The sequence below is a fragment of the Amblyomma mixtum genome, chromosome 3, assembly GCF_055824585.1.
Source record: "Amblyomma mixtum isolate Tamu chromosome 3, ASM5582458v1, whole genome shotgun sequence".
Classification (NCBI taxonomy): domain Eukaryota; kingdom Metazoa; phylum Arthropoda; class Arachnida; order Ixodida; family Ixodidae; genus Amblyomma; species Amblyomma mixtum.
The window spans coordinates 129,055,038-129,073,225 of NC_143014.1; the positions used below are offsets into that span (position 1 = coordinate 129,055,038).

At 42.7% G+C, this 18,188-nt stretch overlaps 2 protein-coding genes across 4 annotated transcripts in view; one reads left to right on the forward strand and one right to left on the reverse strand.

The window, feature by feature from the left end:
* The first annotated feature begins 1,235 nt into the window (after window positions 1-1,235).
* Window positions 1,236-2,540, forward strand: RfC4 (replication factor C subunit RfC4). Its single transcript, XM_089577088.1, has one exon. The coding sequence runs from the start codon at window positions 1,370-1,372 to the stop codon at window positions 2,381-2,383; it is 1,014 nt and encodes a 337-aa protein (XP_089433214.1). The 5' UTR covers window positions 1,236-1,369; the 3' UTR covers window positions 2,384-2,540.
* Window positions 2,541-3,721: 1,181 nt separating this feature from the next.
* Window positions 3,722-18,188, reverse strand: part of Arp5 (Actin-related protein 5) — a 45,178-nt gene continuing 30,711 nt past the window's right edge. For 2 of the 3 annotated variants that reach the window (XM_089581132.1, XM_089581134.1), the window contains 6 exons: window positions 14,052-14,107; window positions 13,868-13,968; window positions 13,683-13,760; window positions 13,316-13,433; window positions 8,034-8,145; window positions 3,722-4,145 (listed from right to left, as the gene is read on the reverse strand). In XM_089581132.1, the coding sequence (XP_089437258.1) occupies window positions 3,943-4,145; window positions 8,034-8,145; window positions 13,316-13,433; window positions 13,683-13,760; window positions 13,868-13,968; window positions 14,052-14,107 (668 nt within the window). In that variant the 3' untranslated portion in view covers window positions 3,722-3,942. The remainder of the gene's footprint in view (window positions 4,146-8,033; window positions 8,146-13,315; window positions 13,434-13,682; window positions 13,761-13,867; window positions 13,969-14,051; window positions 14,108-18,188) is intronic. The other variant, XM_089581133.1, reaches the window with a different exon arrangement.

An 18,188-nucleotide genomic window follows, 5' to 3' on the forward strand; every position in this document is an offset into this window, starting at 1 on the left:
CTGTCGCCGATTTCATCTCAAAGAGATGCGAGCGCCATCTCTTGGGTGGTGGGAGTACCGCGTTTGTTTTTTATGGCCTCCGTGACCAGCTCAAGCATCTAACACTGCGCTTAATCTCAGAGGCCGCGATTTCTCTTCACCGCCGCGGCGCCCATTGACTGCGCTTGGTCACTGTTCGCTGCGCGGATGATTAACGTTAGTTCGCGCCTCGCATCGTCTGTGCCGGGGGCGGCTGCTTCTAGCCGCGCTCATATACGAATTGCGAAGTCCGCGTGCGCTCCACGTCTGGGGTACGTGAGGGCAGGATGCTCGAGGTTGAGTTTTTGGCTGTAAATATCGGAAAAAACTGGAAGCCCTTCTTTCCGCGGTTTAAAGAAACATGACGTACCGCTTGCCTCTTCGTAGTTTATGTTGATAATATTCCTCGGGCGGGTAATATTCCTTAGATACGTTATTTTTTTTAACGGACGCGAGCCATCTCCTTCCGACACTCCTCAAGATGTGTAAACACTGCAATATCCCAGCAGACCTCCTTCATATGGTTTGGACTTGTCCACGACAACACATGCCAACACCCACACAGCATACCCGGGAAGCTCGTCTACGCAGCTCTACCCTAGAAGACCAACGAACGCTCATCGGTCTCGCTCTAGAGGCTGCCAGATTCCAAGGAGTCTTGGCCGACCCCTAGATCTGGGCCTTCGGCCCCTTGACTGTTTTAATAAATGTTTACCAACCAACCAACTGGCAGTAGCAGACGACGCGCTCATCCTAAAGCGACCGCAGCGCCACCGCCTAGACGGCGATCGCGTGGGGCCGCTTTGCTCCCTGGCTCGCCGGCGCAGTTTCCCAACTGTCTTTATCTAGAAACGTTGGCCGGAACATAACAACTTGGGCCGCACCATAGCAACAACGTTGGGCTGTATAGCCATAGAGTTAATATAACCAAATGGGCTAGCCGCCCTAGCCAGACTAAAGTTACCGTAGAGTTAATATTGGATCAGGTGCAGAGCCACCAGCTTTGCCGCTAGTGAGTAGCAAAAACTCTATGATCATAAAGTTATAAAGTGGAGCGCGCGCTTTGTATTTAAACAGAGTGTTTCCGCCTCCCGCCGCTGCTTGGTGAGGTCGCCACTGTCTCACCGCTCTGCTTCATGTCGCCGTTTTTTGAAGCGGCGCGAGATACCACACCGAAGTCAAGACATTACTCTACTCGAGTTTCATATTGGAGAACGCTCCTACCTGCTCAGAGTATGCGCGTACGTATTTTGGCGCGCTTTCTTTGTGCAACGGAGTGGCGGAGCGTTTGTGGGCTCGCTTAACGTACTTGCGAATTATACTGGTTTATTTACGTGAAACGTTTGCTGTGATGGCAGAGGCGATGGATGTCGATTCGGAGAGCGCCCAGAAAAAGAAAGACTGCATACCTTGGGTTGAAAAGTACCGGCCCGCAAAATTCTCAGAAATTGTGGGCAACGAAGAGACCATCGCACGCCTAGAAGTGTTCTCACGAGAAGGTAATGTGCCTAACGTAATTCTGTCCGGTCCTCCTGGTGTTGGTAAAACGACGACAATCCTCTGCTTGGCACGAATTCTCCTCGGGCCCGCATTTCGCGAAGCCGTGCTGGAGCTGAATGCCTCTAACGACAGGGGCATCGATGTTGTTCGGAACAAGATCAAGATGTTCGCACAAAAGAAAGTGACGCTTCCGCCAGGTAAGCACAAAATAATAATTCTCGATGAAGCAGACAGTATGACGGAAGGAGCGCAGCAAGCCCTGCGTCGTACGATGGAAATCTACTCGAAGACTACACGATTTGCTTTGGCGTGCAACACTTCGGACAAAATCATCGAGCCCATCCAATCTAGATGTGCCGTTGTGCGCTTCAGTCGCTTGACGGATGCACAGGTCCTCGCAAAGCTGCTCGACATATGCAAACAGGAAGATGCCAGCTACGCAGAAGATGGTTTGGAGGCCCTGGTATTCACAGCCCAAGGCGACATGCGTCAGGCAATCAACAACCTCCAATCGACGGTGGTGGGTTTCGGACATGTGAACAGCCAAAATGTTTTCAAGGTATGTGACGAGCCGCACCCGGAACAAATCAAGGACATGCTGCAGCACTGCGTTGATGGCCAGCTGGACAATGCGTACAAAATCATGTTGCACATGTGGAAACTCGGCTATGCCGCCGAAGACATCATCGTGAACATATTTCGTGTCTGCAAGAGCCATGATATGCGAGATGATGTCAAGCTGGAGTTCATCAAAGAAATAGGCTATACCCAAATGAGAACCCTTCAAGGTGTGCACTCGTTGCTTCAAATGGCCGGCTTGCTTGCCCGGCTGTGCATGAAGAATCGCCAGTGCAAGTCCGACTGAAATCGCTTGAGTGGCAATTTACTTGTTGTGTTTGGCATTATATGTATACTCGTATGCTCTGTCCTGCTGCAGTTGTGTGCTAGCACGTACCTTCTTGCCGATTCCATTGAAGCATGCCCCTGGATGGAATGATGAATAAATGAAAAGTACTGGAAGAAACGTTTGCTTAAACTTGCTGTCATAGTTTACAAAGTAAGAGTGTTTGGTTTTGTTTTTTTTAATACCTAATATTGAAGAGACAAATGTATTGTGATCATGTTCCCAGATCACATCATTGCTCACATGCAAAGAAAAAAAAACAGCTTTAAATTGACCTGTTTTGAGCCCTTCACTGGCTTTTACAAGGTAGTGATTCAAGTTGGTGCAGTCTTGCTTTTCAGTATAAAATGACATGAATGCTACTTTAAAGATTTTATTTTACATCGGTTACACCTACTTGCACAACAAGTTTGTAGTCATTAATATCTGGCCCTTGTACAGCCGTAGGGATGCTAAAGTTTTTTTTTGTCATTTACATTTTAACGTTTCCAGCGTGCACATAACAAAATCACTAGGTTGATGCCAACTAGCTAGCCTCTGCACCATTCTGGACAAAATTTACAACCATAAAAAGATACCTATTTACTAGTACTAAAGTAAATTTCAATTTAGGGAACAGTATGTTATGTGGTGTTTGTACCAAAGCTGCACACTATTTATGACAAACATAGAGGAGGGCTCCAGATTAATTCTGACTACCTAGGCTGCCAATTTCTGAATATTAATACAGAAAATTGCAGCTCTTCCCAATCATGGATTTCATTTTTACAACTTTAGCTCAGAAACAGACTGTAAACTACCCCTGCTAAAGTGCCCGTAGGGTATTATGCAAAAGGTGGAGCTGTCATGTTGGTCACACAAGTTGTGCATACGTAATAAGCACGCTTTTTTCCACTAAATTTACATCACCGACTTGGTCACCCTTTAAATGAAGGCAGTTTGTTGCTTTGATTACCAAGCTACAGTTGTGCAAAAAACACTTCCAAACCTTGAAATTCTGCATTGACACTGTTCAAGGCATAAACAGATTTTGCTTCCAATAGTAGCCAGACTTTAACTCGTCCTTTTGAAGTGTTACATATCCGATTCAAAATAATATGACAGCTCGAAGCTAAGCCATTTCTCAATCTCCATGTGTTTAGATGCTAGCCCTCGGGTACAACATCCTCATCATTTTGCTGCATTGTGCAATGGCATGTCAAGTGTGAGAATTCTGCTGTAAGCAGTATAGCACAACAAAGCCTGTCATGGCATCACCCAAACTACTATACATTCCCAAGGAACAACTAGACGCATAGATGTGTAGGCTAGTTTATTTTACATCAAAGATTTTACACAAAGTTCGTGGTTACATTGGTTACATGTGGTCAAGGGAAAAAAGACAATTCACGTTTCAGTAATGTGCTTCTTGATGGGATGAAACTAATACACAGAGCTATACCATTCAGTAAATAACAGCCACACAGTTGATGGCTGGTCATGACTGTCATCTTTTTTTGTGCAATTACCAGGCACAACTGTCACAATGTACTTGACTGCATTGTCAAGGACTTGGCAGGCGACTGCGCAACAGGCGAGCTTGAGACATTGGAATAACAATGCTCCTTCAAGTAGTCGGGGCCTTTCTCTTCATAGTCTGCCCTCTTAATGGCGAACTTGTTGAGGAAATCTCTTTGAACAGCACACTGCCTTGCACCTTTCCAGCTGTCCAAGGCTGGGTTTTCTGAAAAAAACTCCTTCATGTAAGCATCCTCGAGCCAAAAACATGCACAGCTACAATTACCAATAGACTCAGTAATAATGGGAATGTATAAGGCACTTACGGCCAACACTGAGAACAAGCTGAAGTTGACCTACATCAACTGATTACCGTACTCTAATGATAAAGAAGCTACTTCCATTAAAAACTGAGCTTTTTAATACAGAAAAAACCAAAACATGAAATAAAGGCATCACAACTCCGAAGGCATTTTTAACAAGCAAGCTGTGATGACATCAATACCTTCTGGTATGCAGACCTCAGAGGCAAGACTACATCGCCATCCACATTCAACAGTGATAACAGGGTCTACCATTTTCTGGATGTCATCATCAACCTCAAAAGTTTGAATCAAGGGCAACAGAAAATATATTTTCAGCTCTGAATTGGGAATAAATACAACTTTTGCAGCTGAGCGAATGTTAACACAGCCACAAAAAGCCAATGAATCGAATTTTACTAATAACAAAAATTGGATGGAGTTATCTTGTGCTCTAATGTTTTCTTTCATTCCTTCTTGATAACCACTTTCATGCACTCCAGTCCTGTTGCTAAGTGGTCTCCATGAGTGCATAAGCAGCCATGAGCACCAAAAATTCCGTTGTCTGCCAGTGCTGCGATTCCCAGAATGTTTCTTAACCAACTTGCCCAGCAACACACCTTGGTAAAGAAAGAACAGTTTTTGCCTGGCGCTTCCTAAGGCGGTCAAGCTGTTGGTCACCTTCTGTAGTTGAAGATCTTGCCTGTCGCTTCTGAAGGCATAAGCATTCTTGGCAAACAGCAACACTACTTGCGGAAGGTTCTGCCAACGTTGACGCCATTGTGTCAGGTCATAGCAGCACAGTTAGAGCGCGAAATGCTCAGAGGAGAGTCAAAATGGTCGCTCCACCTCAAGTACAAGGTTCAGGTGATACTTTTGCGCTGCCCGTGCGCACGCACTAATTGGTCTCAACGCAACAGGCACACGCCCACCTTGCCAGCACGTGGTGCTATCTGGGAGCCTCGCGCCGATTCCTGTGTGCACGCCAGCATACCACACGCCGTAAGTGCACTCACACTGGAAGCTCTTCTCCCGAGTGCCGCTGCCTGGTGTTACAACGTCCTCTGAGATGCCAAGTGTATGTAATGTTTTATTGTAGGTGATAATTTAAAAACTTGCATATTTCGCCCATTCAAATTGACGATATCGTGAACTAACACTTACAAGAAACAGGAAACGGTTTGGTTTGGTTTATGGAGGCTTAACGTCCCAAAGTGACTGAGGCTATGAGGGATGCTGTAGTGGAGGGCTCCAGACATTTTGACCACCTCGGGTTCTTTAAGTGCTCTGACATCACACAGTACACGGGCCTCCAGAATTTCGCCTTCATTGAAATTCAACCGCCACAGCCGGGATCGAACCCACATCTTTCGGGTCAGCAGCCGAGAGCCATAAACACCGAGCCACCGTGGCAGCTCAAGAAACAGAAAACGAAAATTTTTTGAACCTCACTCCAACAGCACCTTATGCACTTATGCAGGTCCTAAAGGATGGGTCTGGGTGGATGGACGGAAAACCCAATGGACAGAGTTTGAGGATGGAAAGAGGCTCACAAATGTAGCCATTAAAAGCATTCCTGCATTAAAAATACCACAGCACACTGTTTTTGCTTAGCGGTAACCACAAATATGATGGCTGGTGCTGAAGCACAGTGGTATGACAGCTGTGAGGCAGTGAACACATCCCACACATGCTTTTGTTCAGAATCAACTGCACTGATTAGGATGAAATTTGGTGCATCAGAAAACAGCGTCCGTCAACAAAACAACCACATTGACACCAATCTCAATTTTTATTTGCACATTTAAATGCAGCACAAACATTGTGCTAAATACTCAAGACTTGCTGGAAACAACGGAATTGCAAAATCTTTTGCTCATAAAGTGCTGACACTACCAAAATCTATCGACATCAGAAATAAACAGCAAAATTAACACTCAAATTTGGCAATTCCATTCGTTACCACAGGTAAAGAAGACAGAACTGGTAAGTACTGCTCTTATTTACTAAAATGTTACAGTGCTCTGTGGGCCTTAGGTAACGAGAAACCATGAAATAATGAAATTGTATATGAAGAAGTAATTAAAAAAATATTTGTCTTTCACAAACGCTCTAATAGATGTGTTGATAAGAATTATGTTTCCATTCCAAAGATTTGATGACTTCAAGTTGGCATGTCACGGATTTTAGACACTCTCTGCTCTCAAAATGAATTAATCAGATGAAAGTTTACATCATAACTTCTCTTTCACTCCTAAACAAGTTTTCAATTCAAAGTTCGAGGCATTTCATGTCATTTCATTCAGTAGTAGCCAGTAGTGACCCTTTATACATTGAAACTTGTTCATATAGAAGGTAAAGCTTCTCTGCAGCTCCTTGGCTTCAGCAATTTTCAGATACTTTTATGCCTGCTGTTCCATGTAGCATTTGCTGCAAAACCTGGTGACGTAATAACTCAACAGTTCGCACAATAACAATCTTAGCAAATCAACCTCCTCGTATCTTCTTAACGACCTCCCACCAAACGGAACGCTTTTCATCGTGGTTCCTTCAGCAGTTCCTTGTACTGCGTGCACATCACCTTAACCACCTCTTACTGTTTTGATCAATACCACAGTTAAAAAAAAAAAAAAACGTGCTCCTCCAAAACTTCATACAAGATACTGATGTTAAGCACGTTCAACACAATGGGCCTCTACTTCCCTGTGACAGTACATCTGCACCTGTTAAATAAAGCCCAGAACAAACAGGCACTGTTTTCTATGGCATTTTACACCCTGCAGCCAACCTCAGTTAGTCCACCTAGGATCAAAATGACCAGACAGTCAGTGAAACAGCCTGCAATGCATCACTACAGGAACGCTATAGAAAGCTATTGAAGGAACGCATCTTACTCCACTGTATTTGAAGCTGCAGCAGTTGCAGTTAGGCACTTGGCAACTAAGCAGTTGAGGAGATTTCTCTTAGCAGTGTTTGCATTTATCAAAGTAGCGTATCCCCAGCTTGCACGGAGCACATTTGCTTGTGAAGCACAATGGCTAACATAGGAAAAGCATCAGTAAATAGGTTTAATTGCCTGCAGCAGTACAGGCTTTTAAAAAGGGGTTGAAACAGAAAAACTTGTCTACCAAAGTTTTAACAAACATCGACATGTCATCATAATATACACATGGACTCATCTATCACACAATGTTTCATAACATGGTTTAGTTTAGAATACAAGATAAAGCCACACATTATAATTTGTCCAATACAACGCATTTCATAACTTTGTTTCGATTTATGACTTAAATCAAAGCCATACATTCTAAATTACCAGTGCCATTCGGATGTTTTCTTACTTATGTTTGCCTGCCATGTTTCCATGTTTGCCTTAATCACGCTATTTTACTCATTGTTCTCATGTTCGATGAGCACATCATCCTTTATTGTAGTGCTTTATTTTGTGCCGCGTATTCTTTTTCTTTTCTCTTTTCCTGTTGTTATTTCCGCTTCGTTTCTTCTTCTCTGCTATTTGTTGATATATTGTTTATCATGACTGTGTGTTTCTCTTTTGTTTCTTTTGGTTATTAATGCATTGTATTATATTTTTTTTTCGGCCCCCTTACACAATGCCCAATGGGCCTGTAAGGTATTTCAAATAAATAAATAAATAAATAAATTACCATTAATAATAAACACTGCTCAGGACCACAGGCTCTGCTGCCACAGCTGCAATGCGGCAAGGCTGTAACAACCTTATTTTGTCATCACACTTCTTTCATATCATGGCATCAGCATACATGTCAGAGACAAATATTCTCTGCACTTACTTGCCAATGTTGCAGAGAATCGTGACTGAAAAGGACGCATTGCCAGGAGTTCAGTGCACAGTCGCTCACGAATGCCAGGAAGCAATGCTGGGCCGCCCGTTACGAACACATTCTATAAAATAAACAGAGCCAGTACTTAATGCACAAGAGTGACACAGAACCTGGTTTTCATAGCTTGGTGGGAAAACTCTATATCAAGTACCTACACAGCATTGTAGCCCTCATCAGCCCTTCAGGAGAGTAAGAATGTGCCATGGTTTATTCCTTGGCTTCACAGAGAGTATTAAAAAAGTCTATAGATATACAAACAAGCTGTTAGCAACAGTCCCTAAAGTATGTGGGCTAAATACACAGAATGTAATATGCAATGCCAGACTACTCAAATTAACTCAATGGCACCCATGCTACTAACAACATCAGCAAATTCTGAAAACTGATAACCAAATAAGAATCTGGGAGTGGTCCTTACCAATACCAGCAGCATTTCGGTTCCTGAATTCAAGTGTACACAGCCTTCCATGCTTACTAATAAAAAACGTGGAATTTCTTCATAGAAGTACCTATTCTGACTCTTAAATAACCATTAATGAGACTGGTATTTCATACCCACTAGATAACCTTGAAGGAGCTCTGAAAGGGGCTCTCAATACAGGTATGGTACTCCTGGGATGTTAACCCTTTGAAGGTTTTTGCCGTATATGTACGGCGGCGGTTTTCTGTCCCGCAAGGTCTTTGCCGTACGGGTATGGTTTCGATCTTCCATTTGAAATTTTGCGCCAAAAGAACAATGCGTGCTCACTGGGGGGTGCTGCCACCTCTTAGGACTTACCAGAAGTGTTTGAATTTTGTGCTGCCTTCTTACGGAGATAAGCAGAACTTATGTCTAGCTTTAGCGCGGCGGCACAGACTGCGGCAACACCCCTTTTGTAGTTATGGTTTCGCCGCGTGATCGCAACGGAGTCGCGTGAAATTTGAGTTTTCTTTTTGTCAGCACTTTCTTGCAGGGGCTGCCGAAGTTCATTTCTATCTTTATTGGCGCTGCTCTTAGCTCGCTTATCACCGTTGCTTGCGAGGTATTCTCACCCTCTGTGGCAACGCGCCTACGCGGTTTCAATTCCGCCGCGGGATCGCAACGGAGTCGCGCGAAACGTGTTTTCTCTTTGTGGGCACTGTTTTGCAGAGGCGGCGAAAGTTGATTTCTATCTTTATTGGTGCTGCTCTTAGCTTGCTTATCACCGTTGGTATTCTATTCTATTGATCATTTTCCAGTTGTGAGTGATGCTGTCACCAAAGTACTGTCCCTAATTTTTTTTTACTATTTATTTTCGATTATATACATTTTGTAGATTCAAGATCCGCAATAAAGTAATTTGACCACCTGGGAAAGTTTTCTTCAAAATAATTCGACCCTCAAAGGGTTAAAGGACGCTGCCTCATGAGTATCCTCCAGCAACAATTTTTTTTTAATGCATTTTGTAGAAGCCGAGTTATCTGTAGTCAAAATTTGAATTTCAATGTCTTCATGCGTTTCTCTCCCCTCTTGTCATTTCTTGTATGCTCAAAGGTTGGAACTCCTCCGCTAGCCCCCCTGCGGAATACCCCGTGGGGCGGAGCTTCCTGACCCACCAGTGCGATGTTGCTGAGTGGCCGCGGCCTGGTAGCTACTTGACACTTGAAAGAATCTAAACACCAACCATCTCTGAACAAAATCACGGAGGAGCGCAAGACGGAGGAGGGCGTGAGCATCACAAAGTCACCGGAAAAAGAACACCAACTTTTTCGCGCGACTGTGGGTTCTCTGCTGTGCATATTAGTATCTGGCTCAGGTGTTCATGACGAGGTAATGTAGTGATTGAGTTTATGTACTCTCTTCACAGCCAGTTTAAGATCTCCATAGGCTCTTATTAACACAGCTTAACCACCGTTTCCCCAATCATTACCAAATGACTGGTAAGAAACAAGAGTTATACCTTCCCATAAATCACGTGACTGTTCTTCTTCCCAGCCTTACCACTCTCCCTCAAAAACCAAAACAACTGGTTAAAACACATAATTCATAGCCAAGTCATTAACCGCTTGGAAGCCTGTAAAGTATTTCAAATAGTACTATCATAGCTTTTGCAGCGGTTTCTCACATGGCACTCAACTCATCAGACTTCTTTACAACTAGAATTTTGAAGTTCATGCAGTTTCTCTTGTCAGGACTTGACATTAGTTATTAGGCCTGGTCTGAATGCCAATTTGCTGATGCATATTCAATTTTAATGTGGACTAGGGTGAATTACGCAGCTTTTTTAAATTTTTCTGAAGTATTTGATAGTGTCCATTGTCACATGCTTAAACACAAATTAGCACAACTGAACACTGACTTTCATGTTACTCCTTAGATTAAAACCTCCTTAATTCAGTTAACTAGTTAACAACATTAGCTTCATTTCCATCTAAATCTTTTCTGAAATACCCCAAGGGGGGGGGGGGGGGGGGGGGGGGGGTTCCTTGTCCCTCTACCCTACATTAATGACTTCACCAGTGATATGCCATATCAAGTTAGGTTACCTGCTAATGACTGCGTAAAATATTGTAACATTAGTAACATTAACTTTGTCGCCAACTATCAGCCTTTACTACTGGCCCTCGAGTAGGCAGCACACATTCATCTTGGTTAATGTCCTTTACTCACAGTTCTTTTCGCATGCCAACAGCTCACTTTCTAAATAATAGTTCCGTCAAACTTACCACTAATTATATATACCTGTGTTCACCTTCAATCCATCAGAACAAGGTACCATCAAATTAACTTTGGCTTCTGATAGCCATGCGCTTTGTTGTCCTAAACACAACTTTGAACACTATGGCATATCTAAAGACACTTGCTTAATTCACCCTAGTCAAACCTAAAATTGAATATGCATCAGCAAGTTGGCATTCAGACCAGGCCTAAACATGAATGAAAAGTCCTTGCAAAATTGCACTGTGCCTTTCATTTTTTCAGACTATGCAAACATGCCAAGTTTTACTGTATTAAAAAATCATGCAGAGTCAGAAGATCACCACCAACTTGATAAACCATCGCATACCACTACATCACAGTTTCTTTCAGTCACCTGCATCCATCTTTCCGTGACATATTACCCACACAAAGTTGAGAACAGTTCATGTCATTAACCCTCACAGGCAATGCCACTAAGTCGGTGCACCATTACGCGTTGCAACTTAGTACTACTGCACATTGCCCCAGAAGCGAATACAACTAAATTTAATCGTCTCATATGTAGCGATGTCAACATTTTCAAGCTCACTTTTTTTTCCTTCTTTTCTTTCCTGCGTCACCACTTTATGTTTTTGATACCCTGAACCATTTCTGATGTGCAGCTAGCTTTTAAAGGGGCTCTGAAACACCTTCCGAGGAGGGCACATCACCTCGCTCAATCACTGCTTGTGTTGTCATGCAAACCTGAGCCAAATAATACACTTCTACATGTAGCAGAGGACCCACAATCACGCGCGAAAGTTGGCACACCCTTCCCGGTGACTCTTTCATACTCGTACCTTCCTCCATCACTCACACCTGTGTATGCAAGTTGAGAGGTGGCTATTGACACCAGGTGGCTTTCAGACATCAGGCAGCTACCGCAGCCATGGCCAATAAGCCGCGTAGCTCCGGCCGGTCACGAAGCTCCGCCCCCGGAGGTGGGACCGGTGGAGGAGCACCGACCTTCCAGCATGCGAAAAGTGATGAGACGAGGGGGAAAGGCGCGAAGATGCTGAAATTCAAATTTTGACTACAGATAACTCTTCTAAAAATCACATTCAAAAAATTCCTGCTGGGGCGATATTTGTGAAGCAGCGTGCTTTAACACCCCAGGCATACCACAACTTTATTACAGCCCCTTTCAGAGCCCCTTTAATGTTCCCCATTTAAATCTTGTTACAATTATTCTCATTTGTTTCTACTGTTTCCAGATTGTTTATGTACTTCCCATAAACCAAGTTGTGTCTCTATTTTTTTGCTGTCATATGTATAACTTCTGCTATGCTAAGCCACTCCTACATTTTTATGTCTTATAATGCCCAACTTTTTGGTTGATTAGCTTAATTTTATACCTCGTTTTCAGTGCCACACTTTATTACATCGTTAATGATTGTACACGAGCCTCGCGCCATAAGCATGCCCTTAGCCTGAAATCTATTTTTGCACGCACAAATACCTACAAGTTTTCTTTTTTTTTCCGAGAACAGTTTCTCAATGGAATGCTCTACCGGAGAATTCTCTGTTGCTTTGTAATCCTTCTTGATTTTCACTGTTGGTCTAGTAGCTGTACTGTAACCGCGTTTTCAATTGTACTTCTGCGTTGCTTGTTTTGTGGTATTTATATTGTTCGGTACATCACACCTGCTTTGCTTTTTCCTCCTGTATGTATTTCCCGCTCCTGCTTGGACATACAGCATGTCCGCAGTATTCAATAAATAAATTAATTAATTAATATCTGCTTTTATTAAGTGTTTTATACAAACAGTTTTGTCCCAACTACCCATTTGTACTCTTTTTTTTCCTTGTCTTACACTAGTGTACACCACCCTCCATGCAATGACCTTGCTGACACCCTTTAGAAGAATTTAAAATAACCAAATAAGAAAGGAACCAAACAAATTAACCATTATTCATCTTTTCTTCCCATTGGGAACCGTGCTCTCTATGCAGCAAGGAATAAATTTATGCACACAGCCTTGAACTATGCAGTGCATTTCAGTTCATGCACAGGCACTTACTTCACAGTAGCTCCATCAAGGCAGGAGCAGTCAAGGTTGCCTGCACCCTCATCACTTACTTGTAGGAAGCCATTTACTCTGATTACTCCAGCAGTGTAGACAAGGTAAGCAGAAAAGCTAGAAACATGAGTTCAATTTCATGAACAGTCATGCCAGTGCTATGCACAGAGCACCTGAACAAGTAAAAGTGGAGTGCTGCAATACATGCCACAGCATGGGCACAGCACATCAGCCTCATCAATCCATCTACTACATTCCATGGCTGAACCAAAGGCAGTACTTTTATAAAGTTTTCTCTATCTTCGTCCGTCCGTATAGTTTATTGTGACAATGATCAATGAGTACTGGAGCTACAAATGTGTGCAACTCCATATTTTATGAACTAATGTTAAGCACTAAGACAAATAAGAAAAGTAAGTTCCCCTGTTCTGTAGCTAAAAAGAAAACATCAAGGGTTAAGGTTCTTTAAGTGCTAGCAAGGAGTACTTGAATACAAAAGTGTGCTCCATTACCTGAGCCAAGAAAGACTGCTGTTCTTTAGTGTACCTGGAAAACACAAATTCTAAGGTTTCAGCAACACCCGCTTGTTCAACACCAATTATGCTGGGCTGGAAGAGAATTTCTGGAGCTCTGCATAGACAAAAAAAAAAAGAAAGCACACCATATTAAGCAATGCAGGAGATTCTAATTTTTTTTTTTAACGACACCTGCGTCTAAAAGTCTTATGTTAGCTGGCCACTTTTCGACAGTAAAGAAATAAGCATTGTCATTCCAGGCACCCTGTCAAACTCCCAGCATTTTGATCAGCACAGTAGTGAATCACAGTGCATCATACACTTGGACTTTTATATAAACATAGTTACAGGTGCTTGAACAAACCTGATCCTTTCGGTTCCCAGCTGAAGCTGATAATATTCAGCAATGGTCGTGCCCATTTGATCAGCACCAAGTTGTTTTCTGAAACACAGCAGATAGACATGGTTGTATTACCAATGCTTTTTGTTTAATTCAAAAGGTCAGTCTGACACATCATTCAGACTCTATGGCAAAGGAAATGCACTTACTTCTTGAATTCCCTTTCAAACTCTGCTATAATCTCTTCCATCTCTTCTCCTTCCTCTGCATAATCTGCATCATCAAACTCACTGTCTGAAAACTGAGGCTCCTGCAAAATAAAAAGAAGTCATAAGAAAAGCTTCCTTCTGACAAGGTTATGCAAGAAGCAAACATCACATTTTTAGCACATACCTCGATCTTTATAGTACATCTTGAGCTTACCTTCTTTTTTGACTTTCCTTTCTGACCTGAAAAAATAATAGAGTATATTACACACTCCAAATTTATGCACGTAGGCATTGTGCCACTAAATTAACAATGTTTTACTACTCTTGTGGGGAAAAAAATGCCCAGCTAAATAAGTTCAGACTAAAAGTAAAGTCTGGACTTTCCTTTACATGTCACAAAATCTGTTGATATCGATAAAAGAGTTTTGCCTTCAAAAACTTGCTGTGTCTGGTCATAAATGGTAGGCTGGCAAAATGTTCATTCTAGACCAGGCAGCATATTCTCGTCTACAAGACTGCCGAAGTTAGGTCCACAACTTCCACACAAGAGAGAGTTAATAAACACAGAGAACCAAGAAAGGAGCCCAAATGATGGAATAAAGATGGTAAAAATAAATCCCGTCCATTAGACCTGCCCAAGAGCTGCAAGGAACACTCAAACATATTTTTTTTTTTTTCATTAACTGATTTCACTATCCAAAACCTACACTTAGTTATGAAGGGTGTTGTAGTAGAGGGCTCTGGAATAATTTTACAGGCCCACAAATTGTGGTGAATTCCAATGTCAGATCTGGATCAAGTTTTTCTCCTCTCTTTGAAGCAATTGTATTCCAATGGCTAAATGGGAGTGCGAGTTGTCTGTTCTAATGGCAGACTGGGATTAGACGTCGATCCTGGATCGCTCCGTGAAGCATCGATATTTGCTCTGCTGAAATCGGCAGATTTGACTGGAACCCCAGGTGACGTTTTCCTTTCCCTCGCATTGGCTTCGGCTTCGGCTGCTTCCTTCCTATTGTTGCTACACCACTACACAGTGATTTGGTCAATATGCAAGGAACGTTTTTTACCTTTTTTTGGACTGATAGTCATGTACAGTGCCATCTCAGCCGAAACACGCAACGGTAATTCTCCCAAATGAAAGTATTTTTCATTTTGTTCGCGTCCGCATAAATAAAAAAACTGTCTTAACAGAATGTCAATCCTTAGTGGCCGCATTTTAGACCAAAATCATTGACCTGTTTGAACCTCCCGCGCTTTCTGCCATCAAGCGACGCATATTCGCTAAGCCTAGCAACACTGTAAATAAGGAAGCAATCTGAAAATCCGGCACATTTTATCACTAAAATTTCGTGGTGCGGGCATCTTCAAACAAAGCAAAAGCTGAAACCCTGATAATTCGAACTGCTGGCTCAGTCCCAGCCAATGGCGATGTAAGTCGATGGCGTCAGGTGCCTGCTAATTTGGAGTTCCATGCCGCAGAGTTGCTTGCACACCTCTGACATGCACTCAGCGGCAGGCACGACAAAAAACAGACGGCCTCGTCGCAGAGTATAGTTTGACCGCTTAGTTTCAGTTTCACTTATCTGAGCTTCATTTCAGCCTGCTGCAACGCCAGCTATCGCCAACACATCAGCCAGCCAATCTAGCCCAGCTGAACACCGTTTCGGACGCCAACTGGAGCACCGCTGGTGTTTTCTTCCCCATTTTTTCTTTTCTCGCTCCTCACACGCAACGGTGCTACTTATGATGGATGTGACAAGACAACGGTGGAACTCCACCGCTTCACACTGTTAAGGATGCAGGAGTCATTTACTATTTTGGTGCAGTTTTGTTTTCACACTCCCAACAGTATGCACGCAGTAAAGCACTTATGGTAAGATGGGTAATGGCCACTACCACGCATTTCTTACCTCGAAAGCAGGCACCTACTGCCCAGTCTTTCACCAAATATATTTACCGTGATGCAAATGGTTCTTGTCAGTTTTTTCACGGTCATTCGATAATTCAAACTTTCAGATAATTCGAACATTTTTTCTGGTCCCTTGAAGTTCTAATTAATGAACTTTTACTGCACAAGACATTTATTTGGCCAATATTTACAGGCCAAGTATATCAACTGCCTGGGCAACCAGTCAACACTGTTCTTCCCCTTCAGCACAAAATCAGTCAAGCCAGGTGGTAATGAAAACAAGAATATACATCGTGGTACCTACATTAACATACATCAGACAAGCCTAAAAATTAATCTGATGCAGAGTTAGTGAAGCCGTGATACACAAATAGACATATGTTTCGTTTAACAACAATAACTTACACATGCGCTAACTGTGAGAAGCACACCAAAAGTTTAATGAGAAAGCAGAAGCCTACCCCGCCAAAAAAAAAACAGTGTGCAATTTCTGAACGCTTTTCCCACAGTTTTCCCAATGTCCTATGGTGCCAACCATAGGACATTAAACCATGCTCACACTGCTTGAATTTTAAGTCTTTCCTATACATTTCAATGATACCTTATAGGTAGGGCAACATTTTTGGAAACACCCTCATAAGGCCCTCAGTGTACACCACATCATCCCAAATAAAACTCACGAATGATCTCAAAACGACAAAAAGTTGTTTAATCAATAAAATTAGCCCATCACTTTATATTGGTATCAAAATATTTTGTGGTATCAAAGCACCACAAAATAAGATTAGCAGACCAGGCTATCATATCAAAACAATTAAAAAATTAGTACTTGAAAAATGTGACATCATAAGTTAAAGCATGAGTACGGTTCTGCAGTAAGTTGTTTATTATCATACTATGTGTACACATGACCATAAAAAAGCAAATAAGCATTCAATAAGAAAAAACAGTCCTACTTTAGGACTATTATTTTTCACTTCTGGCCGTGACATACACGCCTAAGCTCCCAAATACAACTTTAAAACTTTGTGCGTAACCAGCATTCCATACAAAGGCCGAAAGATGTTGCAATACTGTGATCATATATATGCTGTATTTACATATAATGTTGCGCCCCAAATACTTCATCTTTTATTTTACCTCCGATTGTCATACTAACAGTGGTTATGTCCGAGCTAGTTACGGCATACAGTCAATAAATTTAGCAAACAAGGGAAAGGTAATGAGGGTCTCGTTATAAATATGACAGAAGCCAACAGCCACAGAAACCAAGGGGCACAGGGGATTTTTTTTTTTAAATTAATTCATTTATTTTGTGGTGTTGATCAATTTAGAATATTACTGAATATGTTATCGCTTAAAGATAATTGATTAGAAAAGCAGAAGAAAAAACAACCACATGCCGCCGGTGGGATCCGAACCCACGACCTCCGAATTACGCGTCCGGTGCTCCACCTCTGAGCTACGGCGACGGCTGTCAATTCTTCTGCTTTCGGGGGTATTTATGTTTTACAAGTAACCTAACCTTGAGAGTGTTCATCAGCGCCACCCACGTTCATAAGCGGCGGACGTAGAACGTCCTGAGTTACCGCAGGTGTGACGTAGAACGTCATCGAACGGGGAGGGTGGAAGCTGCGTGAGAACCCTCTTATGCTTCCTATGGCGTCAAGGCTGCCAGAATCGAGGCCCTCGCTAAGCAATTAAGCAAACAAGGTAAGGGTAATGAGGGGCTCGTTATAAATATGACAGAAGCCAACAGCCACAGAAACCAAGGGGCACAGGGGATTTTTTTTTAAATTAATTTATTTATTTTGTGGTGTTGATCAGTTTAGAATATTACTGAATATGTTATCGCTTAAAGATAATTGATTAGAAAAGCAGAAGAAAAAAAAACAACCACATGCCGCCGGTGGGATCCGAACCCACGACCTCCGAATTACGCGTCCGGTGCTCCACCTCTGAGCTACGGCGACGGCTGTCAATTCTTCTGCTTTCGGGGGTATTTATGTTTTACAAGTAACCTAACCTTGAGAGTGTTCATCAGTGCCACCCACGTACATACGCAGCGGACGTAGAACGTCCTGAGTTACCGCAGGTGTGACGTAGAACGTCATCGAACGGAGAGGGTGGAAGCTGCGTGAGAACCCTCTTATGCTTCCTATGGCGTCAAGGCTGCCAGAATCGAGGCCCTCGCTAAGCAATTAAGCAAAGAAGAGAAGGGTAATGAGGGGCTCGTTATAGATATGACAGAAGCCAACAGCCACAGAAACCAAGGGGCACAGGGGACGTTCTACGTCCGCCGCTTATGAACGTGGGTGGCGCTGATGAACACTCTCAAGGTTAGGTTACTTGTAAAACATAAATACCCCCGAAAGCAGAAGAATTGACAGCCGTCGCCGTAGCTCAGAGGTG